The sequence below is a fragment of the Rhinolophus sinicus genome, chromosome 3 (assembly GCF_057876585.1).
Source record: "Rhinolophus sinicus isolate RSI-liver-muscle chromosome 3, RSI-T2T, whole genome shotgun sequence".
NCBI classification, from domain to species: Eukaryota; Metazoa; Chordata; class Mammalia; order Chiroptera; family Rhinolophidae; genus Rhinolophus; species Rhinolophus sinicus.
The window spans coordinates 9,127,569-9,144,389 of NC_142503.1; the positions used below are offsets into that span (position 1 = coordinate 9,127,569).

Here is a 16,821-nt window from a genome sequence, read left to right on the forward strand (position 1 = left end):
CTCATGCCTGGCATGTAGCAAGGGGCATGAACATAGATGGCTGGCTTTGAATTGCTTACAATGGACTCGCCCTACCAGTGCACTAACTCTGGACTCCATGGAGCCAAATTCCCAGGCTTTGTACACTCCCTTTGTCCGGCACATGATATTTGCTTAACAAGAACAAGTCGCAGGCTGGGGTGAATGAATGAATGAATGGTCCTAAGGGTTTTCACGGAGCACCAGAGGGGAGCTGAACACATCATGAAACTGGTAGTGTCACTTCCCCAGGGAATGGATGGATGGATCAGACGGGATCTTCTGGCAGCTGCACAAAGGTGGTCTCCCTCACACTGAATGACCTTTATTAAGTGTCATTAAACTCCATGATTCTAGAAACTTGTTGGGAATGTTTAAAAAAAAAAAGAATTCAATTGAGCATGATGAAAACCAGGGAAGACCATCATGCCAAAAGCTTCTGAAGCCTGATTAAAACAGTCAAATCACTGTGGCAATTCTGTTTGGTGAAGGCACTCTTTTATGAGCCTTGGTATCCTTGTTTTATTGAATTTCTAAAACCGTTAACATGGCATGCAAAACCACAAATGCTATATACAATGCATTCCTAATCATAGTTAAAACTATTTGTTATTCAAGTCTACACTCTGGATATTAAGCAATCACCGAGTTCTGAAGCTAAATTGGGCCCAAAAGTTTGTTTTCCGTCACGTCACTGGCTGAGAGTTAATGGTCAGGGAAGCAATCCTTTGTAAGCACAATATCAGGGAGTGATTTATTAAAGACAGACGTGATCCTAAGACACAGTCACTGCTGGTTAGGAATTAGAATTAGGCAAACCTTGTCGTGGAATTTGACGGTTTTAATGTTGTCAAACACGTTCAGCAAATGGGCTTGTATAGTGTGTGCGTCTGACGCCTGTCCTAGGATCTCCAGAAGGGCGGGGTCTGAGACAAAGAAGAACCGAGGAAAGCAGAGTCGTTTTTTCTCCAAGTATCTAAGCAGGAAGGGAAAAGATAAATGGTATAAACACACAAAGCAGGCCTCTCTTGGAATAAATTAATCTGATGGGAAAGAGGGAAAGTTCTGGAGATAGATTTTCCCGCATACTGTTTGTTCAGTGCTTTTGTTTTGTTTTTCGTACTACTTTTGCCCAGTAGCATTCCACACTCTGACAGGGAGACAATTATTTTTTCCAGAATGACTGGGAAGATTTCTTCATTTTTCACAAATGTACTGTATACATTTGACTTAATCTGGAAAACCTTGTACTTTCTTTGTAGAGAGTGAGAAAAATACACACAGCGTAGTTTTTGTTTTTGTTTTTGTTTTGTTTTGTTTTGTTTTGTTTGCAATCAGGGCTGTATCTGACAAAGGCTGCATCTCACTTGTGGAATTGTATCTTCAAAATTCCAATGACTCCATCACAGAAGCAGAAGCAAAATGCAGCTATGAACGAGCTACATGACCTTGGCTGTGTTCTCCGTCCCCAGGAGTCACCAAAACCCCATCTATGTTCCCATCATCGCCCTGCTTTCTACCGCACTTCTGTTTCTGTATTTGCTCCTTTTACGGTGAATCTTTTTGTGATAGATATGTTTGCAGTATTCTCATACCTATACCTCTGTATCTTCATTTTTCTAACACATTTTGCTATCTTAATGCAGTTTTAACTATAGTTTCTTTTCGAAATCTTACCAGAAATCCTTTTCCAATTTTGTCCCTTTTTTAAAATTTCTACTTCTTCCTTGTCATTTGTATTATTCATTTGTTTCCTGCATAAAATCATGGGGTGGGGGGATTATTTTTATTTCATAGAAGCAGAACCCTATTCCCTAGGAAAAGGGTTTTTACTGGGCCTACTTCGGTCAGAGGCTGGCTCTAAGGGCAGGCGTGAGAACCTCCTGATGGTCCGTGTCCACTCAACTGCTGGACCTTTGTTGAGTGGGACGAGCAGGATGAGGACAAGAACTAAATTCCTCAACACCCAAGAGAGGGCTTTCCGTCAGAGAATGAAACAGGCAAGGAAAGGAAGGAGATACAAAGGGAGGCTGGCGGTGAGGGAGGAACTTGGGGAGGAAACGGGCGTGTGTAAAATGATGCTACCAGGTGAGCCTTGCTGTGTGTGTCGCAATTTTCCTCCTCCACCCTCACAGGACACCCAGGAACATGTACATTACAAGGTATTGTTTGGGCAATTTGGGTTTTTCACTTTGAGCATGTGAAAAAGCACAAAGTCTGGCCTTGAAGAGATGGAAGGATGAAAGCAGAAGCTGTCCACCATCTCCCCTAATTTTCTTAAAGTCTTACTTTAATGCTCGCAATATTTGATGTGGTGTGTTTTAGCTTTTTGCATGCCTGGCTTTAACTATGCTAATTTTGTCATTTTAAATATCCCTGTCCTTCTTATTTATGTAACTTTGATCTTGATTCTTAATAGCTTACTTGCCCCCCTCACAATACACTACTCAGATTCTGCTGAGAAATCAGGTTGTGTTTTCTATGTGGTTGGACCACGATGGAAGGAGGTGCATGTACTGTGACAACCAAACTTCTGTGTCCAAGTAGAGAAGACAACTTGCTCCTGCTCTGTGAAGACCGTTCCTATGGATGCAGATACGCCAGCGTATACGGGAGGGTGCGGTTTGTGTGTCAACATTATTACTCAACTGTTGATACCAGGCTACGTATTTTGGCTCATAACCTCTTCTTGGTAACAGACTCAAAAGCCAAGGAAAACGCAGTAAAAACTGAGTCATTTTAGAGTAGGCTTTTTTCTGAGGAGGTCTAAATTTATGTCAAAATGTCAAGCGATATAATAGAATACGTCCATAATAAAAAAGAATGAAATTCAAAACAGAAAAATTGAGAGGTGTGTGTGCATACACATCCTCTTGGTTCTGTTTTCCCAGAGAACCTTGACCAATACAACAATCAATAGTGTACCCAAAATGTTTCCATATATACTAACTATTCTAAAGAGATTAACAATTTAGAAAGGGCAATATTTAAAAGCCTATGTATGTCACTTATAAAATAAGTAAGTCCTGGAAACATAATGTACAGCATGGCGACTACAGTTAATAACACTGTATTTTATATTCAAAAGCTGCTAAGAGAGTAGATCTTAAAAGTGCTTAACACACACACACAAATTGTAGCCACGTAATGGTGAAGGATGTTAACTCAACTTATTGTGGTGATCATTTTGCAATATATAAAGATATCCAATCATTATGTTGTACACCTGAAACTAATAGAATGTTATATGTCAATTATACCTCAATGAAGAAAATAAAAAATAAATAAAAGCATGCGTAGATAACTGTTTTTACACTATTACTATTTAACATATTTCTACTTACTGATTTTTATCTTAATTAGCCAAAAGGGAAAAAAAGAAAAATATTTATTCCTCCGCAATTCACTCAGCCTCCTCGTATACAACAGTGTGTGTGTCTGTGTATGTGCATCTCTGTGTGTCTGTGTATATTGATAGATACACTAGGTTCTCATTTCTGTATCATCTTGACTGTATTCACTACACACTGTTCATGTTGTTCTTGGTTGAGTATAATTCAGATATTTATACAAAAAGGATATCAGAAAAATAGGTGTGTTGATTTTTAAAAGCAAAGACTGTAGGAGAATGTTTGCAGGCTCTTGTCCCAGTGATGGGAGATGCCTTAAATCCTACAATCCCAACATCAGCACAAACCCAGGAAGCGCTTGGAGAGAATACAAGGCTTTAAACTATCCATTTTATTCGTGCAACAATGTTAGGCGTGAATTAAGTCTTAGCTGAAGAACACTGACCTGGCGAGTGCTATGGAGTCTCTCTGGCCCCTTCTATCTCTAGAACGCTGCGAGAGGCTTCGTAGAGCCAGTGGACTTACCCAGTAAGAGATTTCTGGCATATTTCCAACTGGTCCAGCAAGTGTGGTAGTAGCTGCCCCATGGTCTCATCTCCGACACAACACTGAACCACATTTGGCGTTTCATGTGCCCGATTCATGATCTTCACCCAAGATTTATCTATATTGGAAAAGCGCTTGGCTTCCTACGAGAAGAAGGTAACAAAGCACACGTGGCCACGCCTGTGATGTCGAGGACAAAGTGTCCCACATGCCTCCTGCAGAGGCGCGATTTCTAACCAGTCTGGATACGCCAGCGACACATGCCTGAAATGTCACCCATGTCCACACATGTGCAATCCTCCTTGTGCGTTTGGCACTATTATACCAACCCCTTTCTTAAATAAAATCCTTTAGCTCAACCCTGGTAGCCCTGTTATGTTAACTAAAAGCAGGAAATAGACACAAAAATAATAATACAATAACGAGACAATTTGGGAGGAAAGGACACTCCCAATTGTTTTCACCAGATATCTCTAAATGAAGTGAATTTTATGTTTTTCAAGTTTCCTATACTAAGCATTGAATTACTTGTGTATTTGGAAAACAAAATAACCATTTAAAAATAAGATACAAACTTAATTTTAGTATAATCTCAATATTGCAAAATTTTAAATAGATTTTTTTCAGGAAAAATGGAAAATGAACAATTATTTTGAGAGTAGGAATAATTTTTATTTTCTTCTTTAAGCCTTCCACCAATGGGCATGTACTCTCAAATGGGAGAATAAGAAACCCCATTTAGCTCCCTCAATATTGTATGTGCAACTTTCCATTAAGTCCAACTTGAGATTCTTCTCTACCCATCAAGAAAAAAAAAAAAAAAACAAATATAAAAGCAGAAATAAATAAATTTTAGTCTATACGAATACATTTCACTGGTAGCCAAAAAATAAATTGACTAACATACCTGTTCTCTATAATTAAACTAAAAACTAAAGAGAAAGCTAGGACACCTAAGTGAAGGGAATACAGCATAATCATGTCTCTAAAACTCAAATTGAGTGTTAAAATGTTAAAATGTTGCAAGCAATTTAAGGTAATTGAATAAGAATCCTTGAGTTTGCTAAAAAAAAAATGATTTTTAAAAAATATCTCAAAATACACTCCACATGTACCTAGTGAGATGATTACAAGTAGATAAGAAAAACATACTCAGCTTCTTGAGACGGAGCCTTTTTGTTTGGGAGCTTTTTTCCTGCACATTTCCACCCCTCAATTGTACAATACAGATATAATTGGGTATATTGTATAGTGTGAGTTGTTTTCAACTGTCAGCAGTAGAAGAACAAATTATCTTACCATTGTCAAGATAACTACTCCATAATTCTACGCTCTTCCAAATTCTACCTTCAAATTATCTGAAGACGTATATCAATTACGCAGGCATTCAGTCTTTGTTCTTTTTAACCCTCCATTTCCTATAAAACCTCAGAGTTTTTTAGCATTCCGACTCTGATTTTCATGCCCTTTCTTTTCCACAGCTACTCGCTTTGAAAAACAGTTCAACAACAACAACGAAAAGATTGGGGGAGCGATAGCGCAACAGAGGTTGAAATATTATTGCATCTTTAAAGGAGTTAGTTGTTAGAGGTTCTCCGTGTTAAAAACCTAATGAAATCATAACGAAAATTCTAAAACCTTGGGAAGTTGCTTAGCAATATCTCCTCCAACGAAGACGGCCTCTAAGTACAGCCACAAGTTTTGCACCATCATCCAGTTCTCGATGATGTCTGTGGAGTTGGAAAGTAACTGCACCCACTTCTGAATCTGGGCTTTGAATGGCATGTTGTACCTAAAATGAGAAATATGTACAGCATTTAGGGTTTTTTGACATTTTGTTTTTATTGTTGTTGTTTTCAAACTAAAAAGCTTTTTTAAAAATCCTAACTTTTACCTGTTTCTTTACAACATTGATTATGTCATTGGCTTTTAAAATGATTCTGTCAAGTGATAATTCATCACCATTTATTGGGCATTGTCAGACTAACTTTTTCTCTTTGATCCAGAGAATAGAGAGGTGGGAGACAGGTCACGTAAGGAGCAGATCAGGCATTAGAGTTGACTCCACCCAGCGGCCACAATATTATATTTCTGCTCGTTGTTGCTACACCCAAGAGAGTAATAATTCTCTCTACTGAGCTTCTGTGTCTATTTCATGGCGTCCCTGGTTTTTCATATAGTGTGGAGCCATGACAGAGCCACTGGTGGAGGCCAAGCAACTAATTCAATTTTCAAATATGATATCTGGAATCTCTTTAGCCTCTCCTCTTCTGGGTCTGTTTCCTACTTCCCATCCACTGATGCCCAACCTACCCATGTTGGTGTGTGTATGCTGGGGCGGAGTGGGAGGGGCTTATGCATGTATACATGAACACCTGATAGCCACATTTCTGCCTCTACCAGTTAATCTATCTTTCCATTTTTCCTCTTGGGGCAAAAACTGACAGTGATCTCCCAATGTCTTTTTATTCTCCTTCTTTAGTTATAGAATGCCATTGCTGGACACATAGCTGCTCAGTTAAAATATTGAATTTCCCAACCTCCTTTGCAGCAGTCCCACAACTAAGTTCCACATCAATTGTTCTCAACCTTAGCCGAACATGGAAATCACCCGGCAAACATTAAAAACTACAATGCCTGCCTCGGTACAACCCCTGAGGCTCTGATCCAATCACTCTGGAATGTGGTCCAGGGGGTGGGCTTTTTTCAATTCCCTAAAGTGTATCTAGCCAGGCTTCCAGAGGAAAAGTAAGCATCAACGTTGGATGTAAGGGGGATTATGGAGGAGGAGGGTCACACCCAGAAAAGACAGAAGAATGAGCCATACAAAGCTTGGGTCCCTGGCAACATGGTGGAAGCCCCACTCCAACCGAAACCATCAACCTTGGAGCTTCTTTTACATGAAAGAGACACAAACTTCAGTCTTGTTTAAGTGATGTTGTATGTGGTGCTTTGGTTATCTGCATAAAAACTTAATCCTAAAGGATTATCATTGTTTTCCCTCGTCTCTGTCCTCTCCCTTTATTGATCTCTCTGGTCTAACAGTATACGGGGCTTCAAGTCTCCTCAAACATTAGTCATCCATTAGTGAATACATTTTTAATTTTCCCATTCTTAATTGTTAAACGAACTGTTTTAATATTCCATACATCTTTCTGGGGTTTTTTTGTTTATGCTTTTCACTGGGATGTAGTTCCACAGCAACAGAGACTTTGTTTTATTGACTCTTCTCTCCTTAGCACCAAAAAGGGCACATGGGACACAGTGAATGTTCAACCAATTTATGTTGAATCCCTGTTCCTCACACAACTCTGTCTGTGGAGTCAATGCCATCGGTAATGAAAGTTTCCCCGTCCCTAACACAAATAATTTGTACTTGATTTATACGTGGGCCTTTTCTACCTGCCTAGGATGCATTATGTTCCATCTGTCCCTCATTCTGGTTGCGTATGAATAGTAACCAAATTCATTAAAACTCACCAAATCCTAAGTAGTTCAGATTCGAGGTTACCAATGGTCTAAACCTCAAAGATGTAAGTTTATATTCTATATTACTCACTTCAAGTACTTAGGTATACCAAGTAAGTGGAACAAAGGAATTTTTATCAAAACAGTATTAAGTAGTTATTGCTTCCTACATTAAAAGTATGGATACACATATATGCAGGGAACAGAGTGGCCTTTTAAAGACAGAGTAACACAATTCCTATCTTGGTGGTACCCACATTCTACACAATTACCATGTATTTGAGAAGCTCCTGTTGAACAAAAATTATGTCAGAAAGAGCCAAAGGAAGCAATGAACAGAGAGAATGCAAGTTCATGAGTCTATGGTTTGCTTGGCCCAAGCATGAGGGCTTGCTGTGACTGTCAACCTGAAGTATTAGACTGGTATCGGTCTGCACTGTTTTGCTTTCCTTCATGAATTGAATTCATTCTCTATCTTGATCCATCATCTCATTAAATATGCACACCACCAGCGGTTTCTAGTCCATAAACTTATTGACAAAAATTTGCCAAGTAGCGCGATCATTCTGAAAATCAGAATAATTTTCCCCCCGGACTCCTGAGCCTGTTGAGCTGTCTGCTGTGCGGTGAGGCGCGTATCAGCAGCAAAGCTGGAATGTTCCACAAGACCCAAGTGGTTAATTACATGCTGCATTATTTTGTCCAATTGGTGGTCTCATATACACCCCACAAATAGAGGATAATGAAATAGAAACAGTGTTTCACATGCTGGGCCAAAAGGCTAACTTTAAAACAAGTATTGTTAATGAGTAAATTGTATGAGGGATATTGCTGCATTTTTTTAACTAATTTCTCTTGAAATGTGTGTTATTATGAGTCTCACACCTCAGGAAAGCGATGGAGGTTCTCCTACCTGTTGCTCAGCAGGGAGCCCAGCAACATCAAGCTGTCCTCCATGTTGGCGATGATTTCCGAGGTGCAGTCCCCTCGGAGGAGCAGCTCCCCACGGGTTTTAAAGCTGCCGAATGTGAGTGTTTTGTTGTCCCACTCATGAACCACTTGCTTCAGCTTTTGTTCGATGTCTCTCTCTTTCACAGCACTGATACAGATGTCCTATGAAAATCGGAAGCTCTCATTTTATCACATGAAAGTCACACATCCTTCTGGAATAACCCGGGTTCTTCACTCTGTGCTTCATACGTGTCTAAGAATACTCATATTTTCAGATCTAAACTGCAATGTAATAAATGGTCTTTGTGTATATAGATAGACATTTAGAAATAGAGATGGAGATAGAGATCTTACTAAATAACAGAGCCTTAATTTGTAAAAATTTCCCACCAAATTATTCCAGAAAGAAAGATAACAGAAAAGACGTGCAATGACAGAATGCTATTCAACCATCAGAAGAAAAGGAAATCCTGCTATTTGCAACAATATGGATGGACCTTGAGGACATTAGATTAAGTAAAATAAGTCAGAGAAAGATAAATACTACATGGTATCCTTTATATGTGGAATCAAAACACCAAACCTGAAAAAAACAGTGGAATGGTGGTTACCAGGGGCTGGGGAGTGGGGGAAATGGAAAGATGTTGTTAAGGGCACAAACTTGCAGCTAGTAGATTAAGTCCTGGAGAGCTAATACACAGTACAGTAATTATAGACCACAAAACTGCAGTATAAACATTAAACTTGCTAAGAGATTAGATCTTAACTGTTCTCACCACTAGGAGAAATGATAATTATGTGATAAAACAGAGGTGTTTGAATGCCGCAGTATTATTGCAATATAAATGTATCAAATCAACATGGGGTACACCTTAAATTTACACAAAGTTATATGTCAAGTATATCAATATTTAAAAATTGGGATAAAAAAATACACAGTAACCCTTTAAAATTTGAAACTTTAATCAAAGACTCAAAGTTTAATGTGTCTCTGATTTACCTCTGAAATCAAACCGGTGCAGTACGAGGGGAGGGAATCAGCAAACACCTGACTTCTTCCAGATCTTGGATCACTTGCCCAGTCTCCTCTGCAGCCTTATCTTCTCCCGGACCATGAGCCAAGCCCTGTCTTTGCCCTCTTCTCACCTCACTCTCCCTCTCAGGGCGAGCTGTCTATGCCCAGGCAGTCGCTAACCTTTTGTACCTCCAGGCAACACCCACATCCATTCGTTGACTGGATTTCTCTGCTTGGATGTGTCAAGGGAACCCCAGACACAACTTGTGAAATATCAAACTCAGGCCCAAACTCAAGCTCACAATCTTTGTACCCTGTCACTCAACCTGATTCCCTTCCAACAGTCCCTATTTCAGTGATGAGTACCATCATCTATCTAGATCTCATAGCAAATCTAGGGTTCACCTTCAGCTTCCCCCTTGTTTCTCCTACCACGTTCCCTTCATCACCAAATTCTACCAGTTTTTACCTCCTACAGACCTCTTCAATCTTTTCTCCCCTCTCCGGCTTCACTATCTGTTCCCTCACCCAACACACCATTATCTCTTGCTGGGATATTCTTATAAACTCCCAGTTGGTTTTCCCATCATCTTCCTCTTGCCCTCCTCCAGTCCTACCAGACAGCTACCAGAGTGATCTTTACAAAACGAAAAACTAACCTTGGCATCCCCTGTTCAAAATACATCTCCTAGCTGGCTCCCCATTGCTGCAAAGACCAAAATCAAGAACATGTTCTAGCCCCACTCCACGTCCCCAGTCTCAGCTGTCTCTTCTCTCCCCCATCCCCAGACCACCTCCCCTCTGGCCTTCCTCTTTTCCCCCAAACACACCTCGGACCCTTCACTCATGCCTTTGCATCTGCCTGGCACTGGCTTTTTGGCACTTTCCAAGCCCCTCTCCCCCACCACACAAGCAGACTCTGCTCATGAAGTTAGTCAGGTGCAAGCAACGCACCCTCTTCTACCCTCATCACCCTTCCCCCACCTCCCAGACAGGCCAACCCCTCTATTGTAGGGTCTCCATTGAGCAGCATGTTTTTCCTTCGATGGTACTTACCATGGCTTGTAGCTATAACTTTATTTGTATAAATATTTACTTAAACAAGCTATTTAATGGGCTACGAATGCAGGAATGCATTCTCATTTGTTACAGAAACACTTGTTGAAGGCATCAACAGTTGAATGTCAGGAAACAGGTTTTAAATGTCCTGGTTTACTACTCTGACATCCCAAAGTGTAGGAATACTATGAAATAAATCCCGTGAGACCTTCCAGCCTCTCACCACAGCATGCTTTCTATCGGCTGTACCTCTATTTCCTCCTTGTGTTTCAGGAGCGGTGCCTCCATGATGTTTCTTAACTTAAAAGTTTCATTCCGCACATCTAGACTATGGCCAGTGAGAGCAGCTATCCTTTCCCAGTGCCTGTCCGTCATGGCCTTGTTGCCCATGTGCTCCAGCAGTGGACAGCACTCGCTGAAATCATCAATGGTCCTCTTCAGATCCAGAAAAGCCGGCCAGTCCTTGGACGCCCGGGGCAGCTTCCGACACCTGCGACAGGAGGCCAACGTGAGAGCTCATTTGACTACAAACCCAGAATTATCTAGTCTAAGATCATCTGTCAGCACTTCTATCAACAATAGTCACTTCAGTGTGGAGGTTCCTCAAAAAATTACGAATAGAATTACCATATGACCCAACAATCTCCTGGTTATCTACCCAAAAAAATCTGAAAACATTTATCCATAAAGACAAGTGTGCTCCAATGTTCACTGCAGCTTTATTTACGGTGGCCAAGACATGGAAACAACCAAAATGTCCTTTGATAGATGAATGGATAAAGACGTTGTGGTATATATACACAATGGAATACTATTCGGCGCTAAGAAAAGATGATATAGGAACATTTGTGACAACATGGATGGATCTTGAGAGTGTAATGCTGAGCAAACTAAGTCAGACAGAAAAAGCAGAGAACCATATGATTCACTGATATGTGGTATATAAACCAAAAAATAACAAAAGAACAAGACAAACAAATGAGAAACAAAAACTCATAGACACAGACAATAGTTTAGTGGTTACCAGAGGGTAAGGGGGTGGGGGGTGTAGATGAGGGTAAGGGGGATCGAATATATGGTGATGGAAGGAGAACTAACTCTGGATGGTGAGCACACAATGGGATTTATAGATGATGTAATACAGAATTGTACACCTGAAATCTATGTAACTTTACTAACAATTGTCACCCCAATAAACTTTAATTTTTAAAAAATAGGCACTTCGAATACCTATCATATTTTTAAATCTCATGAGTCAGAGGGTATCTGTTAATAGATAATAGTTTTATACTACAAAAAAATTCTCCGAATCAGGAAAGATTGTTTTTCAATCCTTCCTAACAATTAACTAGATAAAAGGCATCATTTTAAAGGACAGAGGTGCCTCCCGGTTCAATTCAATTCTACAAACACATCTTGAGACCCTACCAAGTACAAAGCAGAGCAGAGGGTATCAGGCCGTCAACCAAAAGTATAACAAATGACCCTCTACTTTCTTTGGGTTTAATCCTTGAAAGGGCATAGAAAAACCATGGAGCTGTTGTTTTTATTCTAGGAAATCATCTAACATAAGCTTCAAGTGTTTGATAAGTATAATATAAACAGAGATCAGCTACCTCCGAGCTGCAGAAAACCCCTGACAGATTCATCCTGGTTTAAAGGACATGCTGTCTCCCCATGTACACACACAGGGGTAATTAATAAATAGCATTTGACAAAGTGATGTCTAATAGACACGAACAAGGCAGCACAATGTACTTTCAAAACACCTGGAGTGAGAAGAAAACCTGACAGCCGATCAAAGAGAAAGCACTTGCGGTCCAATAGCTCTGGGCAGGTTAAGCATTTAATTTCTCACCTGTTCTGGAACTCTAAAAGTTCACTGTTGATTTTTTCAATATTCACTTCTGACCACAGGATGTCATGATAGCTATTTACGGTTTCTATGACGCTGTTGTAAAGAGTGTATATTTTCTGGAGAAGATTTAGTTGCTTTTTTATTTCGAGAAGCTGAGGATACTGGGTAACTGGCAGACCGAAAAGCTCCTCTCCCCCAGTATAGGTGATGTATTTTCGGTAGATATTATCAAATTGATTCTAATAAAAATATGTGAAAACATCAAAATGACGTACACATGAATAAACATGCAAAATGAAAAAAAAAAGACTGGCAAATCAGCAAACATGTAAATAGAAATACTAAATGAGTATAATTAGTTACACTAACTCTAACTGTAGCCATACTAATTGTAACTAATTGAAACCAACTCTAATTGTAAACATACCAAATCATATTTCTTAAATGTACCTAAGTACATACCATATTCCACAATAAACCTTTCTGTATCAAACCTGGGGGTGGGGCGGGGGGAGTAAATGTTTAAAACACATTAAGATTTTGGGTTGTTTAGGTCACAGAAACTGAAAAGATTACCTGAAACATGACAAGCCTATCACTGGCTTCCTGGGGTTTCAAGCTATTGGTCATTGGTCCATTCTGAAACAAAAAGTTAAAATAAACATAAAACAGCATGAAGTGTTTGCATACAAATTTCATAAGCTCAAAGTATTTGAATATCAAAGTTCGCTTTCATGCATAGCACATGCTTGCTAGGAAACACAGCTTCTTGCTTATGAAAATAGCAATCAGGAAAGTGACTCATTTGGAAATATTTTCAAGTCTAAGTACAAGTTAATGCCACAACTTCCACATGTCAAGAAATTTCAAATATTAAAAATATGTGCTATTCATTTCTTAGGTGACAAGGCAAAGGTCAGTAACTTACTTACTAAAAGTTAGTAAGAAGCACATATAATTTCTGGTTTTGAACTAAAACACTAACGCCACAAAATCCAAAGTAACCTATAATCTTAACATCCCAATCAGGTTTTCCTGCCTAAATATGTGGATTTCTGTGCTTTCTTCGGCCATGGAGAAAGTGCATGGATCCACTCACCTAACACTATTAATGTTGTAGTTTGGTGTGATACTAGCTAATCGGTACAGATTTTACCCTTTGCTCTGTGTATTTCCCTTCTTGAAACCCATTATAATTGGCTAGAAATGGGTCTCTTTACACAACATATTCCAAATAGAAGATTCTACAGTAAAATTCATATATGTATGGACTCCCTCTGTCACGTTCACGTTGTGTCTTCAGCACCAAAGGCAGCGCCTGGCACACACTGGGTGCTTTATAGTCCTTGTGGAACTAATGCGTGCTATGGAAAGAAAGGGTGACCATCGCAACTATTAGGCTGGTGCAAAAGTAATTGTGGTTTTTGCAATTATTTTTAACCTTTTAAACCGCAATTACTTTTGCCTCAGCCTAATACATGCAAACAGTATTTGCCTACACAAATTTAGAAGCTATCAAACAACTTCTGCAACAAAGCAATGATATGATATGAACAGCACGTTTAAATTCCCTATTTCCTGTTGAAATTATTCTGGATGAACTCTAAGGGGAAAGGATCGTGAATGGAAAATGCTTGCTCTCATGAAAATGAAATTCCCGTTCCTAGGGAATTTCATTAAATTTGGCACATAATCTTTAAACAACGACTACATTTGCATCCACACCTTCATATTCCCAATTACTGTGTATGGATGTAAAAGTGGAATCATGAAGAAGGCTGACAGGAAAAAAATGGAATCATTGGAAATATGTGGGAGGAGGGCTCTGCGGGCGCCCTGGGCCGCCAGGAAGACGGACAAGTGGGTCCCAGAGCAAATTCAGCCTGAAACATCGCTGGAGGCAAAAATGACAACACTGCAGCGGTCCTACTTCGGGCACATCACGAGAAGGTGGGGTTCTTTGGAAAAGACAGTAATGCTGGGGACATAGCAGGCAGCAGGAAAGAGGAAGAAAATATCAGATGACTGACGCCGTAAGAGAAGTCACAGGCGGGAGTCCACAGGAGCTGAGCAGGGCTGTGAGGACAGGACATGGTGGACATCACTCATCCACAGGGTCGCCGGGAGTCAGAACTGAGTCAACGGCATGTAACACATACACACACACACACTCACTCACTCACTTTGTATGCTTTATTCACTCTGCCCCAAAAATACACACAAAGAAAGCTAGAGTCGTACCAAATCATAGTCCAAATAGAACTGGTGACACTCTTGGAGGAAGACCTCCACGGTACTGATAAGCTCTTTCCTGAAACCGGGCTGCAGTGAGACTAATTCATTCTGAACTTCACCGGCACGCACCAGAAGCTTCTCCCAAGCATAATGCAGACTATCAACTTTGTCCATCTCTTCCTTCACTATCAGAAGCCCATATTTGTTCAGCAGGGCATAGGATTCCTACACAAAGGAAAAAATATATAATTCCTGCCAGTCAGATACATAAATCTATACACAGTCGCTCACTGAAGCATTAGAATGGGAAAGGTCACCATGATAGGAAACCTGACAAGAGTTCTAGTTACTCTACTTGCAAACTGTAAAAGCTCAAATGAGCAATTGTGCCCCTAAATACTCATTTCCTCATCTGCAAAACAGGAAAATTCCCTGACTGCCTCACAGGATTTTTCTGAATATCAGAAAAATATCCTTTTAAATGCATTTTGAAAACTAAAAATCATTATACAAATAAAAGTTGTTTTTACTTAGGCCCCTAAATTGTATTTGAAAACTATAAAAGTACTATACCAGCTAAAGGAAAAACAAAACAAGTTAACTGCTAGTTTGAGAATAACAAAATAAATCACGGTTTTAACTCTACCCCATTTCACTTTTTTTGTAAGAGTTTCCAAAAATAAGACACAGAGGGTAAGAATCAGAGCCTGGGCCAACTCAATGCCCTCAGGATGCAAACTCCGGGATCACTCTGCTGGCTAGAAAATTAATGGGACAAAGGCTGGTTTTCCCGAGAAAGGATTTTCCCTAAATATCCCTGGCCCCTTCTCCCGCCATCACTCTTCCCCATAGAGGTAGAATGGATATCTAATTGTTGATTTGGGAAATAAATGCCTTCAGCTTTGAGCAGGCACAAACCAGTGTGTCTCCCCTCTTCCTTCTTTCTTCTGGAAGGCGTGCCTCTGATCTGCACACCATGCAAAGCAGCAGGGTCACAGAGAGGCCTGCAGCTTTCCAACGCTGCCTCTGATGGGCGAGGAAGTCCACGCTGGGATTTAGTATTCACAAGCCTATAGGGTATGTGTGTAGGGTGGGGAGATGGAGGTGGGGGTATGATGGGCATATGCACGTTATACACTCAACCATGTCTTCCAAACAAATTCTATCCTTAATAAATATTGTCTTTCGATCTTGACTATTTGACTACAGTTTTGTCTTAACTCTCAGGTGGGGGAAAACAGGGTTGGCAGTTTCTGGGCCTCCTCTTTACACCCCAGGGACACCCCTGGTCCTACACCAAGCAGGGGCTCTTTCCTTGGTGTTTCAGTTCCCATGAAGAGCACAGAGGATCATGGGATCTCCCTGACCCAACACAGCAGAGGTGCCAAGGTACAGTTATCTGTACCATTTTCACAATAACCTGAAATTTTCCAAAAGTCAAAGAGGGATCCAGAAAGTGTGAGATAAGAGCATGAGCCGGAGCATCAGAATTTAAGTCCAGACATTCAAATTATGGTGTGAAAAAAAGACAATGCTCTTTATGTCTGAAATTGCTTACATGCTACAATTATAAGAGTCTCATTTAAAAGAGCATAGTGACCCATTCCTGATAAAAGCATTTTCATCTAGAAAAGATAGTATGATGCTAAAAAATACAAGTCATGTGTAACACTAATCAAACTGCATAACTTCTTGGACGCTCAGTTTCCTTGTGCGTAAAGTGGGGGCTGCAGTAAGGATGAAACCAGTTAACACAGAGTTCATACATGCATGGACACTGTTAGCGCCCGTCCAGTCTTGTTCACCAGCTGGTATTTGCATCCCCAAACGCTGGGAGCGCTGGCTGTAGGGATCAAGCTGCCTTCTTCCCTGGAAAACCGTCCTCAGCTGAAAAGGAGCTTCCTCGTGGGTAGATTATGGTCAGTGATGAACAGATTTGGGGGTACCAAGGCAGCCCCTCACATCAAGGGGGGACGGCTGTGTGGTAGGTACAACTCGTGCTGCAGAGCTCCCCGTGGGCTCAGGCTGAAGTCAGTCTACAGCTGGGTTCACATCCTCGCTTAGTTCCCACACCTCCATCCCAAGCTCATCTTTTCCTGTTTTTCTCACTCCCCTTCTACCGTTAACACTCATCAATAAATCACTTGTTCAGAAATCCTCATCTGAGGCTCTGCTCTTAAAGATCTCAGGTGACATGTGAGGAACTAGAATTGGCCCACAGAAAGGCTCCTCGGGGGGTTAGACATCACGTTCTTAGGTTTAGCATCCAGTAGCTCCAGTCCAGACCTGGTCAGTGTTTCAGCTACTATCACCCAACATGT

The 16,821-nt window shown here is 40.5% G+C and overlaps 1 protein-coding gene across 5 annotated transcripts in view; it reads right to left on the bottom strand.

The window, feature by feature from the left end:
- DNAH5 (dynein axonemal heavy chain 5) overlaps window positions 1–16,821 on the bottom strand; it is a 244,682-nt gene that overhangs the window by 127,873 nt on the left and 99,988 nt on the right. For all 5 annotated transcript variants that reach the window (XM_074329069.2, XM_088796437.1, XM_019713456.3 and 2 more), the window contains exons 25-32: window positions 14,507–14,725; window positions 12,842–12,904; window positions 12,266–12,504; window positions 10,657–10,897; window positions 8,296–8,495; window positions 5,553–5,706; window positions 3,894–4,057; window positions 838–994 (exon numbers count right to left, since the gene is read on the bottom strand). In XM_074329069.2, the coding sequence (XP_074185170.2) occupies window positions 838–994; window positions 3,894–4,057; window positions 5,553–5,706; window positions 8,296–8,495; window positions 10,657–10,897; window positions 12,266–12,504; window positions 12,842–12,904; window positions 14,507–14,725 (1,437 nt within the window). The remainder of the gene's footprint in view (window positions 1–837; window positions 995–3,893; window positions 4,058–5,552; window positions 5,707–8,295; window positions 8,496–10,656; window positions 10,898–12,265; window positions 12,505–12,841; window positions 12,905–14,506; window positions 14,726–16,821) is intronic.